The sequence below is a fragment of the Pseudochaenichthys georgianus genome, unplaced genomic scaffold (assembly GCF_902827115.2).
Source record: "Pseudochaenichthys georgianus unplaced genomic scaffold, fPseGeo1.2 scaffold_1731_arrow_ctg1, whole genome shotgun sequence".
In the NCBI taxonomy this organism is placed as follows: domain Eukaryota; kingdom Metazoa; phylum Chordata; class Actinopteri; order Perciformes; family Channichthyidae; genus Pseudochaenichthys; species Pseudochaenichthys georgianus.
Window position 1 is genome coordinate 47 of NW_027262517.1, and position 19,954 is coordinate 20,000.

The following is a 19,954-nucleotide window of genomic DNA, read 5'->3' on the forward strand; positions in this document are numbered from 1 at the left end:
AAACATCTGGACGGAGGAGACCAGGTCTCAGTGTGAGAAACATCTGGACGGAGGAGACCAGGTCTCAGTGTGAGAAACATCTGGACGGAGGAGACCAGGTCTCAGTGTGAGAAACATCTGGACGGAGGAGACCAGGTCTCAGTGTGAGAAACATCTGGACGTAGGAGACCAGGTCTCAGTGTGAGAAACATCTGGACGGAGGAGACCAGGTCTCAGTGTGAGAAACATCTGGACGTAGGAGACCAGGTCTCAGTGTGAGAAACATCTGGACGGAGGAGACCAGGTCTCAGTGTGAGAAACATCTGGACGGAGGAGACCAGGTCTCAGTGTGAGAAACATCTGGACGTAGGAGACCAGGTCTCAGTGTGAGAAACATCTGGACGGAGGAGACCAGGTCTCAGTGTGAGAAACATCTGGACGTAGGAGACCAGGTCTCAGTGTGAGAAACATCTGGACGGAGGAGACCAGGTCTCAGTGTGAGAAACATCTGGACGGAGGAGACCAGGTCTCAGTGTGAGAAACATCTGTACGAGGAGACCAGGTCATCAGTGTGAGAAACATCTGGACGTAGGAGACCAGGTCTCAGTGTGAGAAACGTCTGGACGTAGGAGACCAGGTCTCAGTGTGAGAAACATCTGTACGGAGGAGACCAGGTCTCAGTGTGAGAAACATCTGGACGTAGGAGACCAGGTCTCAGTGTGAGAAACATCTGGACGTAGGAGACCAGGTCTCAGTGTGAGAAACATCTGGACGTAGGAGACCAGGTCTCAGTGTGAGAAACATCTGGACGGAGGAGACCAGGTCTCAGTGTGAGAAACATCTGGACGTAGGAGACCAGGTCTCAGTGTGAGAAACATCTGGACGGAGGAGACCAGGTCTCAGTGTGAGAAACATCTGGACGTAGGAGACCAGGTCTCAGTGTGAGAAACATCTGGACGTAGGAGACCAGGTCTCAGTGTGAGAAAACATCTGGACGGAGGAGACCAGGTCTCAGTGTGAGAAACATCTGGACGTAGGAGACCAGGTCTTCAGTGTGAGAAACATCTGGACGTAGGAGACCAGGTCTCAGTGTGAGAAACATCTGGACGTAGGAGACCAGGTCTCAGTGTGAGAAACATCTGGACGTAGGAGACCAGGTCTCAGTGTGAGAAACATCTGGACGTAGGAGACCAGGTCTCAGTGTGAGAAACATCTGGACGTAGGAGACCAGGTCTCAGTGTGAGAAACATCTGGACGTAGGAGACCAGGTCTCAGTGTGAGAAACATCTGGACGTAGGAGACCAGGTCTCAGTGTGAGAAACATCTGGACGGAGGAGACCAGGTCTCAGTGTGAGAAACATCTGGACGTAGGAGACCAGGTCTCAGTGTGAGAAACATCTGGACGTAGGAGACCAGGTCTCAGTGTGAGAAACATCTGGACGTAGGAGACCAGGTCTCAGTGTGAGAAACATCTGGACGGAGGAGACCAGGTCTCAGTGTGAGAAACATCTGGACGTAGGAGACCAGGTCTCAGTGTGAGAAACATCTGGACGTAGGAGACCAGGTCTCAGTGTGAGAAACATCTGGACGGAGGAGACCAGGTCTCAGTGTGAGAAACATCTGGACGTAGGAGACCAGGTCTCAGTGTGAGAAACATCTGGACGTAGGAGACCAGGTCTCAGTGTGAGAAACATCTGGACGTAGGAGACCAGGTCTCAGTGTGAGAAACATCTGGACGTAGGAGACCAGGTCTCAGTGTGAGAAACATCTGGACGTAGGAGACCAGGTCTCAGTGTGAGAAACATCTGGACGGAGGAGACCAGGTCTCAGTGTGAGAAACATCTGGACGGAGGAGACCAGGTCTCAGTGTGAGAAACATCTGGACGGAGGAGACCAGGTCTCAGTGTGAGAAACATCTGGACGTAGGAGACCAGGTCTCAGTGTGAGAAACATCTGGACGGAGGAGACCAGGTCCTCAGTGTGAGAAACATCTGGACGTAGGAGACCAGGTCTCAGTGTGAGGAACATCTGGACGTAGGAGACCAGGTCTCAGTGTGAGGAACATCTGGACGTAGGAGACCAGGTCTCAGTGTGAGAAACATCTGGACGTAGGAGACCAGGTCTCAGTGTGAGGAACATCTGGACGTAGGAGACCAGGTCTCAGTGTGAGAAACATCTGGACGTAGGAGACCAGGTCTCAGTGTGAGAAACATCTGGACGTAGGAGACCAGGTCTCAGTGTGAGAAACATCTGGACGGAGGAGACCAGTCCCCAGCCTCTCAGATCTGGAGTTGTTCTCTGTTCTAAATGATCTTGAACGTCTCTCCGTGGTGCGTTCAGGTCTGTGTCCGGACTGGGAGAACTGGGACCCGAGCCAGCCGGTGGAGAACGCCCGGGAGGCCATGCAGCAGGCCGACGACTGGCTGGGCGTGCCTCAGGTAACACCGACCTCTATTTAACATTTAATACATCTTTTAATATTTTAAATCCTCAAACAGAGCACGAATCACCGTTACACACTTTAGCAGAAACACGGAGCATTCTAAACCAGAGGAATCTTTCCGGAAACTCTTTAAAGAAATCAAGGAATAAAAGTGATTCCTTTAAAGAATAAAAGTGACATCACGTTTCCCTCCGTGTCGGAGAAGGAGGTTCTCCAGAGGAGTTCTCTCTGATCTGTGAAAACCCTCAAAGTTGGATATTAACATTTGCATCTGTATTAAAAATATCGCCCTCTGTCTGAAACCAGAGCTGCTCTGATTGGTCAGCTGGACGGCTCTGTTGAGATTGGTCAACCGGCTGAGAGATGTCCCGCCCCTTTGATCACGTACAATGTGTGGGAGCCAGGTGTTCCATAGTGATGTCACCATGTTCTGAGCTTTGGGATTCCAGCCTCTGCAGACCGTTGACGTGCACTAACACCTACGGGAGAGGAAGGGCCTCTTTAAGCGAGCGGCAGCACGACTCGATGACGGGCGACTTCACAGACGTCAGAGTTTCCGTGTGTTGAACTCTGTGATGATGATGATGATGATGATGATGATGATGATGATGATGATGATGATGATGATGATGATGATGATGATGATGATGAAGCGACTATGAAACAGATGTTTAATTATTCATATTGATGAGAGCGGCAGACGGGAAACGGTTACTCTGCCGTCTGCTGAGATCCCGCGAGTGGAGCATGTCCTGTTCAGGCTTTTAAGAAATAAGAACAGTATATAATGCAACCGTCAGATCTAGGACACGAACTAGAACAGAACAAAGCCAATTAGAATTTAAACAACATTCAAGACTTTTCTGAACTTATTGAAAACCCAGTTATATTTTCTTTACATTTGAATTCCCAACAGAAACAAGGTGTGACTGACTGTAGTCACGTGTGACTGACTGTAGTCACGTGTGACTACAGTCAGTCACGTGTGACTACAGTCAGTCACATGTGACTGACTGTAGTCCTTCAGGGTCCTTCAGGGTTCAGCAGGACACACCCGCTGGGCTCCAGAGGCTTTCAGGGAACAAGGAAACTACGGCAAGCCTTTAAGGACACACAGGCAACACCCTCTTAAAGGGGCAGGACAACAATGATATGTCTCACCTGTCCCTCGTTGTCCCACCTGTCCCTCGTTGTCTCACCTGTCCCTCGTTGTCCCACCTGTCCCTCGTTGTCTCACCTGTCCCTCGTTGTCTCACCTGTCCCTCGTTTTCTCACCTGTCCCTCGTTGTCTCACCTGTCCCTCGTTGTCCCACCTGTCCCTCGTTGTCTCACCTGTCCCTCGTTGTCTCACCTGTCCCTCGTTGTCTCACCTGTCCCTCGTTGTCTCACCTGTCCCTCGTTGTCTCACCTGTCCCTCGTTGTCTCCCCTGTCCCTCGTTCAGGTGATCGCCCCGGAGGAGATCGTGGACCCCAACGTGGACGAGCACTCGGTGATGACCTACCTGTCCCAGTTCCCCAAATCCAGACTGAAGCCCGGCGCCCCCCTGAGGGCCAAGACGCTGCACCCCAAGAGGGCCAGGGCCTACGGACCGGGTGAGGAGGAGGAACCGACCAATCAGCAATCAGTTCACGATCGTTGATATGAGACTCGTTGGTTTACGTAATGGCACCTCGCGGGCGTCACCGCCCAAAGCACGACGTCTCGGCCGATCGTCCAACCTGGGGTTTCTCACGTGTATTTAGCTATCCTCCAATTAAACAGAAAGAGTTCAACATAACGTAATACTTGTTAAAGGCGAAGTGAGCGTGAGCCTTCCCGGCACGGTGAGCTGTTCTTTACATCAAAACAATCTTTGTGAAAAAAAGTCGAAACGTCAAAACAACAAAAACCAAACGTTAAAAAAGAATATCCCAAACTTTTAGAAAGATGTAAAAAAAAGATGTGAAAGAAAGTTTATAACAATTCTCTTTTAGAAAGAAACGTAAAAGTCCAAAGAAGGATGGAAGGACGTGTCCTCGCAGAGACCTCGCTGGCCTGAGGCTCTAACCTCCCGTGTGTTTCAGGTGTGGAGCCGCGCGGGAACATCGTCCTGAAGCCGGCCGAGTTCCTGGTCGAGACGGTGGAGGCCGGACTCGGGGAGATCCTGGTTTACGTGGAGGACCCTGAAGGCCACACGGAGGAGGTGGGACTCTGATTTAATGCAAACTTAACACAAACAGTAAGGAGTCAGTGCTTCTCGGCAACTCGTCTTAAGGTCCCTCCGTGCGCGGGGACAGCTGGGCTCCACCACCACGGGAGCTAACTGATGCTACATGCTACACCAGTACGGCCATTTGGGTCCGTTGAATATTCAGAATATTGCGTTGCAGATTCTAGTTTTCCAAAGGCGGCCGTTGAGCATGAAAGACTTAAATAACTAAAGGATAAGTTAAGGGAGAAAGTGAGGCGTGGATCGAGTCGGAGCTCAACCCTCAGATGCGTCTCCGTTTTATTATCCTTTAAGTGAGAGTTTTTCAAACGTGTCTCTTCGTGCTTTAACGTCTTCCATCTTTGTAAACGTAGATAAACGTGCCTCTCCTCACGCCGTTGGAAAGCCTGTCCTCTTTCAGAGGGCGCCACATAGTGGGGAACCCGCGGCGGTGCGTCATGTGGGCGAAGAAAGCACAACACGGACGTCCTTCCTCTTTGTGTGAACTCTTCTGATTCAAAGCAACACGTGACGTTTCTGTGTTTCAGGCCAGAGTGATCGCCAACAACGACCAGAGCCGGAGCTACTCGGTGGGCTACCTGCCCAAGGTGGAGGGGCTTCATAAGGTAAGAAGCATGCTTAGGTCAGAGCACCGTCCTCATGTCTTCCTGAGAGACGGGTGAGGACTGGTTCTTTGTAACGGATGCTCAGAGTTGATGCAAAGACAGATCTCTCGAGCGGGCCGTCCTCGACCTGCTGACGTGTGGAAAGAAGTCGTTGATCATGAAGAAGACACTTTGAGTGCACATCGAGTGAGAGCAGAGGGTCCACCAGGAAGGGGCGGACCCTCGTTAGTTCAGGTGCTTGTTAACGTGAGCCTCTGAGGTGAACCTGTTAGAGACCCTCCCTGGTCTCCGGCTCGAGCTCCAGCTCTGACCCACGTGTCTGGGGTCCTCTCCAGAAGGAAGGAGTCATCACATACAATCAGCTAGGTCCTGAGCAGTGTCCTTCACACGCTGATATCAGGGTCGGGTTGTAACGAAACGTGATCAGAATACACAAATCAAGTGACTGTATTCTAGTGCTGGGGGGAAACGATTATTTCGAAAACGATTAATCGGGCGATTATTTGATCGATTAGTCGACTAATCTAACGATTATTTTTCTGTTGTTCAATTCATAAAAAACGTAATGTACATTTCTTTTTTTTCACGACACGGTGTCTCAGGGGATCTTAATATTTAAGAACATATTAACGTGTGACACCAGATTAACGGGATAATCTCGGCGAACTGCCGATGCTAACCATGTTTACCAAAACACACGTCTCATAAGAAGCATCTACATGACCCCTGAGCCAAAAATGCTAACGGACATTGTCACAGAACTCAAGATAAGAGTACCCTGATTACTCATCGTAGCTGCACAGACAAGACATCAGATTAAAGCTGAGACTCCACAGATTATGTAGGTATATAGTTTCATCCCTGAGCGATCCGGACTCGGACAGGGGAGGCAAATACAGACATCACAACACGTACCTCTACAGAGCTTCTAGGGAGATCGTCTCACCGTAGCTGTCTGATCAAAAGACGTGTTCGATGGCATTAAAATGAGAACACACGCGGCTGAATCGGTTAATCCATAGGTTTTTAACGTCTCTGTATAAAAAAATGATTGAATTTATAATCCATAATTCCATTTTTATGTAAAAATCGGAGAGCTAATGCTAGCTGCTAATGGTAGCCACCACAGCTAGAACTGCTTGTTGCTATGGGTGACCCACGTGTGGGTAGCGACGTGTTAACGCGGAAATATGTCGTCGACGATATTTTGAAGTCGATGCGTCGCTACAGCACTACTGTATTCAGCTCGCGTTACATTTGAACAACGAGTAATCTGATTACAGTTACTCTCGTAAACCTGAAGTGAAGACATGTTGGATACTTATTGGAATTATTGGTGGAAAGATTTCCTCAACATTTAATATTCATCACTAAAGGAACAGCCGAGTCATCACCGCGCACAAGACCTGTCACCGCGCAGATGGACCAACAACGCGTTTGAAAAAAAGGGGCGGGTCCACTCAGTGAAACGATAACAACGAAACATGGAGGAACACAAGTCTGCGTTGAAATCGTGTGTGTGTGTGTGTGTGGTTAAAACTCATCAGCCACACCGCTCTTTAGCCTTTCTAATGATTCTGAAGGTAGACACAGCGAAGGCGCGGCGCTCGTCTTCTCGGGGGCGGAGCTAACCCTCCCGCTGCCTCCTGAGGTCATGAAGGGAAGGAGGCGGAGCTAACCCTCCCGCTGCCTCCTGAGGTCATGAAGGGAAGGAGGCGGAGCTAACCCTCCCGCTGCCTCCTGAGGTCATGAAGGGAAGGAGGTGTCTTCCTTAAAGCAGCTGGGCAGCAGACACTCAGAGAGTCGGACATGAGAACATGGGTCGAGGCAGACTGGTGCACACTCTCCACCCCTGGCCGACATGTCCTTAAGATGAAGTCCGAGTTCCACATTTTAATTCGTGTCCTGCCGACAGGCCGTGTCCTCGCTCCTCTCCTCCCAAGCTGCATCCCCAGAGAGAGATGTGATGTTTCAGTCGTGCTCTGGATACGCCTTTAAACAGTAAAACACGTCCAGGTTCCTTTGTGTGTCTCCTGTTCACAGAACATCCGTCTGTGAGGGAAAAGAAAGTAATCTGATTACGTTACGTTTTTAAGACACGTAACTGTAACTGTATTCGGATTACTTTCAGAGCATGTATTCAGTAACTGATTACATTCACAAAGTAACCCTCCCACCCTGCTGCTATCCCAGAGAGGGAGTCACACGATGGAGAAGAGAAAGCAGTATCAATGTGTACTTCAGATCAGCTCCACGTCAGGAATGAGCATGCTTGATGTCTCTCTCCATAATGAGCATGCTTGATGTCTCTCTCCATAATGAGCATGCTTGATGTCTCTCTCCACAATGAGCATGCTTGATGTCTCTCTCCATAATGAGCATGCTTGATGTCTCTCTCCACAGGTCAAGGTTCTGTTTGCGGGGCAGGACATCGAGCGGAGTCCCTTCATGGTGAACGTCTCGAAGGCGCTGGGCGACCCGAGCCGGGTCCAGGCCCGCGGGCCGGGGCTGCAGCCGAGCGGGAACGTGGCCAACAAACCCACGTACTTCGATATTTACACCGCAGGTAACCAGAGCAGCTCGGACCACATTCGAGTTTAACGCAGAGCTCGGGTTTATCGTGTCCTAGAAGAAGGGACCGTAGTTAGAGCGAGCTCCCCGTTCATCACGGCGGGTACGTCTGGATGTTTATCCACGTGATTTTCTTTAAATAAGAAAAAACTTTGGATTTTGTCTTCAGACGTTTTTCGCAAATAGTTCCGATCAAAAATATGATGTTTGAAGAATTTTTTTAAAGTTATTTAAAAAAAAATGTTTAACTCATTATTTTTATTTTTTTACATATTAGTTTCTTTTTTGTACGTCTCTGGGCAGCTTCCAGCTTTCCCCGACAGAAACTTCCATGACAGAAACTTCCCCGACAGAAACTTCCATGACAGAAACTTCCATGACAGAAACTTCCCGACAGAAAGTTCCCGGACAGAAACTTCCCCGACAGAAACTTCCGCTGACAGAAACTTCCCCGACAGAAACTTCCCCGACAGAAACTTCGCGACAGAAACTTCCCTGACAGAAACTTCCCCGACAGAAACTTCCCCGACAGAAACTTCGCGACAGAAACTTCCCCTGACAGAAACTTCCCCGACAGAAACTTCCCCGACAGAAACTTCCGCTGACAGAATCTTCCGCTGACAGAAACTTCCCTGACAGAAACTTCCGCTGACAGAAACTTCCGCTGACAGAAACTTCCCCGACAGAAACTTCCCCGACAGAAACTTCCATGATCCGCTGACAGAACTTCCGCTGACAGAAACTTTCCCGCTGAAATACTTCCGCTGACAGAAACTTCCCCGACAGAAACTTCCCCGACAGAAACTTCCCGACAGAAACTTTCGCGACAGAAACTTCCGGACAGAAACTTCCCCGACAGAAACTTCCCCGACAGAAACTTCCATGACAGAAACTTGCCCGACAGAAACTTCCCTGACAGAAACTTCCATGACAGAAACTTCCCTGACAGAAACTTCCATGACAGAAACTTCCCCGACAGAAACTTCCCCGACAGAAAACTTCCCGACAGAAACTTCCATGACAGAAACTTCCCTGACAGAAACTTCCCCGACAGAAACTTCCCCGACAGAAACTTCCATGACAGAAACTTGCCCGACAGAAACTTCCCTGACAGAAACTTCCATGACAGAAACTTCCCTGACAGAAACTTCCATGACAGAAACTTCCATGACAGAAACTTCCATGACAGAAACTTCCCCGACAGAAACTTCCCCGACAGAAACTTCCATGACAGAAACTTCCCTGACAGAAACTTCCATGACAGAAACTTCCCCGACAGAAACTTCCATGACAGAAACTTCCCCGACAAAATCTTCCCCGACAGAAACTTCCCCGACAGAAACTTCCCCGACAGAAACTTCCCTGATAGAAACTTCCCTGACAGAAACTTCCATGACAGAAACTTCCCTGACAGAAACTTCCCCGACAGAAACTTCCCCGACAGAAACTTCGCGACAGAAACTTTCCCGACAGAAACTTCCCCGACAGAAACTTCCCCGACAGAAACTTCCCTTACAGAAACTTCCATGACAGAAACTTGCCCGACAGAAACTTCCCTGACAGAAACTTCCATGACATAAACTTCCCGACAGAAACTTCCCCGACAGAAACTTCGTGACAGAAACTTCCCCGACAGAAACTTCCCCGACAGAAACTTCCCGACAGAAACTTCGCGACAGAAACTTCCCGACAGAAACTTCCCCGACAGAAACTTCCCCGATAGAAACTTCCCCGACAGAAACTTCCCCGACAGAAACTTCCCCGACAGAAACTTCCCTTACAGAAACTTCCATGACAGAAACTTGCCCGACAGAAACTTCCCTGACAGAAACTTCCATGACATAAACTTCCCGACAGAAACTTCCCCGACAGAAACTTCGCGACAGAAACTTCCGCTGACAGAAACTTCCCCGACAGAAACTTCCCCGACAGAAACTTCCGCTGACAGAAACTTCCCCGACAGAAACTTCCCCGACAGAAACTTCCATGACAGAAACTTCCCTGACAGAAACTTCCGCTGACAGAAACTTCCGCTGACAGAAACTTCCCCGACAGAAACTTCCCCGACAGAAACTTCCATGACAGAAACTTCCCTGACAGAAACTTCCATGACAGAAACTTCCCTGACAGAAACTTCCATGACAGAATCTTCCCCGACAGAAACTTCCCCGACAGAAACTTCCCCGACAGAAACTTCCCTTACAGAAACTTCCATGACAGAAACTTGCCCGACAGAAACTTCCCGACAGAAACTTCCCCGACAGAAACTTCGCGACAGAAACTTCCCCGACAGAAACTTCCCCGACAGAAACTTCCCGACAGAAACTTCGCGACAGAAACTTCCCGACAGAAACTTCCCCGACAGAAACTTCCCCGATAGAAACTTCCCCGACAGAAACTTCCCCGACAGAAACTTCCGCTGACAGAAACTTCCCCGACAGAAACTTCGTGACAGAAACTTCCCCGACAGAAACTTCCCCGACAGAAACTTCCCGACAGAAACTTCGCGACAGAAACTTCCCGACAGAAACTTCCCCGACAGAAACTTCCCCGATAGAAACTTCCCCGACAGAAACTTCCCCGACAGAAACTTCCCCGACAGAAACTTCCCTTACAGAAACTTCCATGACAGAAACTTGCCCGACAGAAACTTCCCTGACAGAAACTTCCATGACATAAACTTCCCGACAGAAACTTCCCCGACAGAAACTTCGCGACAGAAACTTCCGCTGACAGAAACTTCCCCGACAGAAACTTCCCCGACAGAAACTTCCGCTGACAGAAACTTCCCCGACAGAAACTTCCCCGACAGAAACTTCCATGACAGAAACTTCCCTGACAGAAACTTCCGCTGACAGAAACTTCCGCTGACAGAAACTTCCCCGACAGAAACTTCCCCGACAGAAACGTCCATGACAGAAACTTCCCTGACAGAAACTTCCATGACAGAAACTTCCCTGACAGAAACTTCCATGACAGAATCTTCCCCGACAGAAACTTCCCCGACAGAAACTTCCCCGACAGAAACTTCCCTTACAGAAACTTCCATGACAGAAACTTGCCCGACAGAAACTTCCCGACAGAAACTTCCCCGACAGAAACTTCGCGACAGAAACTTCCCCGACAGAAACTTCCCCGACAGAAACTTCCCGACAGAAACTTCGCGACAGAAACTTCCCGACAGAAACTTCCCCCGACAGAAACTTCCCCGATAGAAACTTCCCCGACAGAAACTTCCCCGACAGAAACTTCCGCTGACAGAAACTTCCCCGACAGAAACTTCCGCTGACAGAAACTTCCCCGACAGAAACTTCCCCGACAGAAACTTCCCTGACAGAAACTTCCATGACAGAAACTTGCCCGACAGAAACTTCCCTGACAGAAACTTCCATGACAGAAACTTCCCTGACAGAAACTTCCATGACAGAAACTTCCCTGACAGAAACTTCCATGACAGAAACTTCCCCGACAGAAACTTCCCCGACAGAAACTTCCATGACAGAAACTTCCCTGACAGAAACTTCCCTGACAGAGACTTCCCTGAAACTTCCCCGACAGAAACTTCCCGACAGAAACTTCCCCGACAGAAACTTCCCCGACAGAAACTTCCCCGACAAAATCTTCCCCGACAGAAACTTCCCCGACAGAAACTTCCCCGACAGAAACTTCCATGACAGAAACTTCCCTGACAGAAACTTCCCTGACAGAGACTTCCCTGAAACTTCCCTGAAACTTCCCCGACAGAAACTTCCCCGACAGAAACTTCCCCGACAAAATCTTCCCCGACAGAAACTTCCCCGACAGAAACTTCCCCGACAGAAACTTCCCCGACAGAAACTTCCATGACAGAAACTTCCCCGACAGAAACTTCCATGACAGAAACTTCCCTGACAGAAACTTCCATGACAGAAACTTCCATGACAGAAACTTCCCTGACAGAAACTTCCATGACAGAATCTTCCCCGACAGAAACTTCCATGACAGAAACTTCCCTGACAGAAACTTCCCTGACAGAGACTTCCCTGAAACTTCCCTGAAACTTCCCCGACAGAAACTTCCCCGACAGAAACTTCCATGACAGAAACTTCCCTGACAGAAACTTCCATGACAGAAACTTCCATGACAGAAACTTCCCTGACAGAAACTTCCATGACAGAATCTTCCCCGACAGAAACTTCCCCGACAGAAACTTCCCCGACAGAAACTTCCCCGAGAGAAACTTCCATGACAGAAACTTCCATGACAGAAACTTCCATGACAGAAACTTCCCCGACAGAAACTTCCCGACAGAAACTTCCCTGACAGAAACTTCCATGACAGAATCTTCCCCGACAGAAACTTCCCCGACAGAAACTTCCCCGACAGAAACTTCCCCGAGAGAAACTTCCATGACAGAAACTTCCATGACAGAAACTTCCCCGACAGAAACTTCCCGACAGAAACTTCCATGACAGAAACTTCCCCGACAGAAACTTCCCGACAGAAACTTCCCTGACAGAAACTTCCATGACAGAATCTTCCCCGACAGAAACTTCCCGAGAGAAACTTCCATGACAGAAACTTCCATGACAGAAACTTCCATGACAGAAACTTCCCGACAGAAACTTCCCGACAGAAACTTCCCGACAGAAACTTCCATGACAGAAACTTCCCGACAGAAACTTCCCCCGACAGAAACTTCCTGATAGAAACTTCCCCGAGAGAAACTTCCATGACAGAAACTTCCCCGACAGAATCTTCCCTGACAGAAACTTCCATGACAGAAACTTCCCCGACAGAAACTTCCCCGACAGAATCTTCCCTGACACCCTGTACTCAGAATGGATTCCGAAAGTTCCTTTCCTCCCGAACGTCATATTAAGTCTTGTTGTTTCTCCGCCCAGGCGCCGGAGCCGGAGACGTTGGAGTCGTCATCGTCGACTCAAACGCCCGCCGGGACACGGTGGAGATTGTGCTGGAGAACAAGGGGGACAGTATTTTCCGTTGCACCTACGTTCCCGTCCTGGAGGGGGCGCACACCGTCTGCGTGACCTTCGCCGGCCAGCAGATCCCCAGAAGCCCCTTCACCGTGAACATCTCAGAGCGTAGGTTTCACACCAGTCTGCGCTCCATGGTCCTTAACAACATCAATGTTTTCATATTGTTGTTTACTTCTCGCGTGACATCGACCACGTGGAACCTAACCCGTGGCTTTCTGATCAATCAACTGACGGTTTTTAAAGTTTTTGATTTCCACAGCAGTTCAATCTGCAGATCCTGCTCAATGGAGGTCTACTGGAGGTCTACTGGTGGTCTACTGGTGGTCTACTGGTGGTCTGCTGGTGGTCTACTGGTGGTCTGCTGGTGGTCTACTGGTGGTTCTGCTGGTGGTCTGCTGGTGGTCTACTGGTGGTCTACTGGTGGTCTACTGGTGGTCTGCTGGTGGTCTACTGGTGGTCTGCTGGTGGTCTACTGGTGGTCTGCTGGTGGTCTGCTGGTGGTTCTGCTGGTGGTCTACTGGTGGTCTACTGGTGGTCTGCTGGTGGTCTGCTGGTGGTCTACTGGTGGTCTACTGGTGGTCTGCTGGTGGTCTACTGGTGGTCTACTGGTGGTCTACTGGTGGTCTACTGGTGGTCTGCTGGTGGTCTACTGGTGGTCTACTGGTGGTCTGCTGGTGGTCTGCTGGTGGTCTACTGGTGGTCTACTGGTGGTCTACTGGTGGTCTACTGGTGGTCTGCTGGTGGTCTACTGGTGGTCTACTGGTGGTCTGCTGGTGGTCTACTGGTGGTCTACTGGTGGTTCTGCTGGTGGTCTGCTGGTGGTCTGCTGGTGGTCTACTGGAGGTCTACTGGTGGTCTGCTGGTGGTCTACTGGTGGTCTACTGGTGGTCTGCTGGTGGTCTACTGGAGGTCTACTGGTGGTTCTGCTGGTGGTCTGCTGGTGGTCTACTGGAGGTCTACTGGTGGTCTGCTGGTGGTCTGCTGGTGGTCTACTGGTGGTTCTGCTGGTGGTCTACTGGTGGTCTACTGGAGGTCTACTGGTGGTCTGCTGGTGGTCTGCTGGTGGTCTACTGGTGGTTCTGCTGGTGGTCTACTGGTGGTCTGCTGGTGGTCTACTGGTGGTCTACTGGTGGTTCTGCTGGTGGTCTACTGGTGGTCTACTGGAGGTCTACTGGTGGTCTGCTGGTGGTCTACTGGTGGTTCTGCTGGTGGTCTGCTGGTGGTCTACTGGTGGTCTACTGGTGGTCTACTGGTGGTCTTCTGGTGGTCTGCTGGTGGTCTACTGGTGGTCTGCTGGTGGTCTGCTGATGGTCTGCTGGTGGTCTACTGGTGGTCTGCTGGTGGTCTGCTGGTGGTCTACTGGTGGTCTACTGGTGGTCTACTGGTGGTCTGCTGGTGGTCTACTGGTGGTTCTGCTGGTGGTCTGCTGGTGGTCTACTGGTGGTCTACTGGTGGTCTGCTGGTGGTCTACTGGTGGTCTACTGGTGGTTCTGCTGGTGGTCTGCTGGTGGTCTGCTGGTGGTCTACTGGAGGTCTACTGGTGGTCTGCTGGTGGTCTACTGGTGGTCTACTGGTGGTCTGCTGGTGGTCTACTGGAGGTCTACTGGTGGTTCTGCTGGTGGTCTGCTGGTGGTCTACTGGAGGTCTACTGGTGGTCTGCTGGTGGTCTGCTGGTGGTCTACTGGTGGTTCTGCTGGTGGTCTACTGGTGGTCTACTGGAGGTCTACTGGTGGTCTGCTGGTGGTTCTGCTGGTGGTCTGCTGGTGGTCTACTGGAGGTCTGCTGGTGGTCTGCTGGTGGTCTGCTGGTGGTCTACTGGTGGTTCTGCTGGTGGTCTACTGGTGGTCTACTGGAGGTCTACTGGTGGTCTGCTGGTGGTTCTGCTGGTGGTCTGCTGGTGGTCTACTGGTGGTCTGCTGGTGGTCTGCTGATGGTCAACTGGTGGTCAACTGGTGGTCTGCTGGTGGTCTACTGGTGGTCTGCTAGTGGTCTACTGGTGGTCTGCTGGTGGTCTGCTGGTGGTCTACTGGTGGTCTACTGGTGGTCTGCTGGTGGTCTGCTGGTGGTCTACTGGTGGTCTACTGGTGGTCTGCTGGTGGTCTACTGGTGGTCTGCTGGTGGTCTACTGGTGGTCTACTGGTGGTCTACTGGTGGTCTGCTGGTGGTCTGCTGATGGTCTACTGGTGGTCTACTGGTTGTCTGCTGGTGGTCTACTGGTGGTCTACTGGTGGTCTACTGGTAGTCTACTGGTGGTCTGCTGGTGGTTCTGCTGGTGGTCTACTGGTGGTCTACTGGTTGTCTGCTGGTGGTCTACTGGTGGTCTGCTGGTGGTCTGCTGATGGTCAACTGGTGGTCTGCTGGTGGTCTACTGGTGGTCAACTGGTGGTCTGCTGGTGGTCTGCTGGTGGTCTGCTGGTGGTCTACTGGTGGTCTGCTGATGGTCAACTGGTGGTCTGCTGGTGGTCTACTGGTGGTCTGCTGGTGGTCTACTGGTGGTCTACTGGTGGTCTACTGGTAGTCTACTGGTGGTCTGCTGGTGGTCTGCTGGTGGTCTGCTGGTGGTCTACTGGTGGTCTGCTGATGGTCAACTGGTGGTCTACCGGTGGTCTGCCGGTGGTCTACTGGTGGTCTACTGGTGGTCTACTGGTAGTCTACTGGTGGTCTGCTGGTGGTCTGCTGGTGGTCTGCTGGTGGTCTACTGGTGGTCTGCTGGTGGTCTACTGGTGGTCTACCGGTGGTCTGCCGGTGGTCTACCGGTGGTCTACCGGTGGTCTGCTGGTGGTCTACTGGTGGTCTGCTGATGGTCAACTGGTGGTCTGCTGGTGGTCTACTGGTGGTCTGCTGGTGGTCTACTGGTGGTCTACTGGTAGTCTACTGGTGGTCTGCTGGTGGTCTGCTGGTGGTCTACTGGTGGTCTGCTGGTGATCTGCTGGTGATCTGCCGATGGTCTACTGGTGGTCTGCTGGTGGTCTACTGGTGGTCTGCTGGTGGTCTACTGGTGGTCTACCGGTGGTCTGCCGGTGGTCTACCGGTGGTCTACCGGTGGTCTGCTGGTGGTCTACTGGTGGTCTGCTGATGGTCAACTGGTGGTCTGCTGGTGGTCTACTGGTGGTCTGCTGGTGGTCTACTGGTGGTCTACTGGTAGTCTACTGGTGGTCTGCTGGTGGTCTGCTGGTGGTCTACTGGTGGTCTGCTGGTGATCTGCTGGTGATCTGCCGATGGTCTACTGGTGGTCTGCTGGTGATCTGCCGATGGTCTACTGGTGGTCTGCTCGTGGTCTACTGGTGGTCAACTGGTGGTCTGCTGGTGGTCTGCTGGTGGTCTACTGGTGGTCTGCTGGTGGTCTGCTGGTGGTCTACTGGTGGTCTGCTGATGGTCAACTGGTGGTCTGCTGGTGGTCTACTGGTGGTCTACCGGTGGTCTGCCGGTGGTCTACTGGTGGTCTGCTGATGGTCAACTGGTGGTCTGCTGGTGGTCTACTGGTGGTCTGCTGGTGGTCTACTGGTGGTCTACTGGTAGTCTACTGGTGGTCTGCTGGTGATCTGCTGATGGTCTACTGGTGGTCTGCTGGTGGGTCTGCTGGTGGTGTACTGGTGGTCTACTGGTTGTCTGCTGGTGGTCTACTGGTGGTCTACTGGTGGTCTGCTGATGGTCTACTGGTGATCTGCTGGTGGTCTGCTGGTGGTCTACTGGTGGTCTACTGGTGGTCTGCTGGTGGTCTACTGGTGGTCTGCTGGTGGTCTACTGGTGGTCTACTGGTGGTCTACTGGTAGTCTACTGGTGGTCTGCTGGTGGTCTACTGGTGGTCTACTGGTGGTCTGCTGGTAGTCTACTGGTGGTCTGCTGGTAGTCTACTGGTGGTCTGCTGGTAGTCTACTGGTGGTCTGCTGGTGGTCTACTGGTGGTCTACTGGTGGTCTGCTGGTGGTCTACTGGTGGTCTGCTGGTGGTCTACTGGTGGTCTACTGGTGGTCTACTGGTGGTCTGCTGGTAGTCTACTGGTGGTCTGCTGGTGGTCTACTGGTGGTCTACTGGTGGTCTGCTGGTAGTCTACTGGTGGTCTGCTGGTGGTCTACTGGTGGTCTACTGGTGGTCTACTGGTAGTCTACTGGTGGTCTGCTGGTAGTCTACTGGTGGTCTGCTGGTAGTCTACTGGTGGTCTGCTGGTGGTCTACTGGTGTTTGACTGTTGGACGGAGAGTGATGGGTGATGGACTTTATCCTGTACTATCTTTGATGTGGTCCCTATCTTTCCCGATAGGCCTCAGATCATATTCCAGACTAGGCTGTAAGGGGTTTCTGAACATAGACAGAAGGACTAAAGAGCGTGTAGGAACGGCCTCTCACCATATCGCTGAGACTCTCTGTCCGGGGACATCAATAAGGATCAGACTGATAACTGGATTTTAGTTTCACTTCATTTCTCTGTAAATTGCATGAAATGATGAGCTGTTTTCTTTTAATTTTGTTTATGTATGTTTTGAGTGAGGACCCCAGGAAGAATAGCCAATGCTCATGCTAGTGCTAATGGGGATCCTAATAAAGACCCAAACTTCAGGGCTCCTGTTCCAGATCGTGATCTAGTCCGACTGAGGTCCAGACTCGCTGAAAGGGAACTTGCTTTATCCCTTAGGGTTTGCTGGTCTTGGTTTTTCAATATGAAATGTCTTCACTCAGCTAGCCCTACTCTGGCCAGTCCTGATGAAACCAGTAAGACTTGAAACCTTCTGTCAGGATCTGGTCTGAGAGCCGTCTGTCGGACTTGACTTAGAACTTGTACATCCTGGAGCCTAACCAATGTTGATTTGGGACTCTAGACTTGTTTCTGTCAAGACCAGACATGAGACTTGCTGGTTTGAAGGTCTCAGGGTTTTAGGGGTTTGGGGGGTCTGGATGTCTGGTGGTCTGGAGGGTTAGAGTTGTGGAGGTTTGGAGGTCGGAAGGTCTAGTGGTCTAGAGTCTCTGGGTCTACACGTTTACGATGTCTGGAGGCCTTTATTCTTGGAGGCCTTGATTCCTTGAGGTCTGGACGTCTAGATGTTTGGAGATCTAGATGTTCGGACTCTTGCAGCTCTGGAGGTCTCCCTCTCTTCTTGAGTACAAATGCATGCCCCCTGTTGTCCCTCCTGCAGTTTCACGGATTGCCCTCCCCCCCAGTGGGTCTCCGGTGCATAGAGAGCCAGTCTCTGTGCCTCAGACCGCCTGCACCCCCCCCTCAGACCGGACCCGGAGAGCCCACCCCCCTCCAACGCCACCTCGATCCAGGCGACCAAGTTAGTACAGGCTGGGCTGGGGGGGGGGGCTTCCTTCAACCTCTTCCTGGGGGCCGCTTCACAGCATGGGCAGCTTCTGCTTCTGCTGCTGCTGAGTGTGTAGACCTGAGGGGTCCGGCTGCACTTCAGTCTGAAACTCTTCTCAGTATCAACTGAAACAAATATAAAACGGATTGGGCATTTACATTTCTTTTTTAAAATATTTCTAAATAGTTTTTTTTGACATTTTCACGTATATTTTATTTTTGTATTTGTGGAATTTTTTTTTGTTTCACGTTCTTTTTGAAAATGTTGAATTTTTTTTGGACTTTTACATATTTTTTGACAACTTCTAAAATATTTCGTTATAAACTTTTTTTCACATCTTACAAAAAAGTTTGGGATATTCTTTTTTTTAACATTTGGTGATTGTTCGTTAAACCGAACATATTAACGATAAGACATTAAACGTCACAAAATGCAGTTACATTTATATATTTTTTGTAATATATTATTTTTATAAATATATTTATATTTAAAAAAAGTTTGACATTCTTTTTTAACATTTGTTGATTGTTCAGATTCCAGTCAATTCAAACACCAGAACGAACGCATTGAACGAGTGAACATTATGTTACACATTGGCTTCATCCTCGTCATCCTCCTCTTCCTCATAACCCTACGCTGCTGCTGCTGCTCTCCACGTTCGCTGCTTTGCGCTCCGTTCGCTTAAAGACGTCGATGACCTTCAGATCCTCTGCTGCGCAGTCTGAACGCTCGCAGCTACATTGTGTAACGTCGTTATCTCAAGATCACGAGTTGACTCCCTTCCCCCGAAGGACAAAGCTTTATTATATGTTCATCTCCCAGAAGCAACGGGCTGATCTCTTCACATGACGACTCTATGTATCACGAGGAAAACAACGAGGCACGATGTCGTGTCGTCCGGATCGAAGTGAGAGAAAACCATCTTTTGCTTCCGGCGATAACGGCTTGATTACCTCTGGCTTTCCCAAACAACGAGACGCTGAACTCGTGTTCATGAGATAACGGCAACCGCCTCTCCTCCCACACGTCTCCACATGTCTCCACATGTCTCCACACGTCTCCACATGTCTCCACACTGTCTCCACACGTCTCCACATGTCTCCACATGTCTCCACATGTCTCCACATGTCTCCACACGTCTCCACACGTCTCCACATGTCTCCACATGTCTCCACACGTCTCCACATGTCTCCCACATGTCTCCACATGTCTCCCACATGTCTCCCACATGTCTCCACATGTCTCCCACATGTCTCCCACATGTCTCCACATGTCTCCACATGTCTCCACATGTCTCCACATGTCTCCACACGTCTCCACATGTCTCCACATGTCTCCACACGTCTCCACATGTCTCCACATGTCTCCACATGTCTCCACATGTCCCCACATGTCACCACATGTCCTCACATGTCTCCACATGTCTCCCACATGTCTCCACATGTCTCCCACATGTTTCCACATGTCTCCACATGTCTCCACATGTCTCCACATGTCTCCGACCGTTCCCCTGCTGATCACATCGATGTAATCGATGTGGTCGGCAGTCTGATGTCTCTGCTTCCGTTTCGCTGCTTTTCTCTCAGCTTCAAGCAGCTGACTAACACAGAAACACTGTGCGTGTGTGTGTGTGTCGGTGTGTGTGTCGGTGTGCGTGTGTGTGTGTGTGTCGGTGTGCGTGTGTGTGTGTCGGTGTGCGTGTGTCGGTGTGCGTGTGTGTGTGTGCGTGTGTGTGTGTGTCGGTGTGCGTGTGTGTGTGTGTGTGCGTGTGTGTGTCTGTGTGTGTCGGTGTGCGTGTGTCGGTGTGCGTGTGTGTGTGTGTGTGTCTGTGTGTGTCGGTGTGCGTGTGTGTGTGTGTGTCGGTGTGTG

General features: G+C 50.7%; 1 protein-coding gene across 1 annotated transcript in view; it reads left to right on the plus strand.

The window, feature by feature from the left end:
* Nucleotides 1–238: 238 nt before the first annotated feature.
* LOC117441488 (filamin-C-like) overlaps nt 239–19,954 on the plus strand; it is a gene marked incomplete at its 5' end in the record, with an annotated part of 28,141 nt that continues 8,425 nt past the window's right edge. Inside the window, 14 exons of the mRNA XM_034077580.2 lie at nt 239–328; nt 424–513; nt 609–698; nt 757–846; nt 1,277–1,366; nt 1,536–1,625; nt 1,758–1,847; nt 2,243–2,417; nt 3,865–4,015; nt 4,487–4,605; nt 5,160–5,237; nt 7,641–7,803; nt 12,692–12,892; nt 17,918–18,058. Coding sequence (XP_033933471.2) covers nt 239–328; nt 424–513; nt 609–698; nt 757–846; nt 1,277–1,366; nt 1,536–1,625; nt 1,758–1,847; nt 2,243–2,417; nt 3,865–4,015; nt 4,487–4,605; nt 5,160–5,237; nt 7,641–7,803; nt 12,692–12,892; nt 17,918–18,058 — 1,658 coding nt within the window. The remainder of the gene's footprint in view (nt 329–423; nt 514–608; nt 699–756; nt 847–1,276; nt 1,367–1,535; nt 1,626–1,757; nt 1,848–2,242; nt 2,418–3,864; nt 4,016–4,486; nt 4,606–5,159; nt 5,238–7,640; nt 7,804–12,691; nt 12,893–17,917; nt 18,059–19,954) is intronic.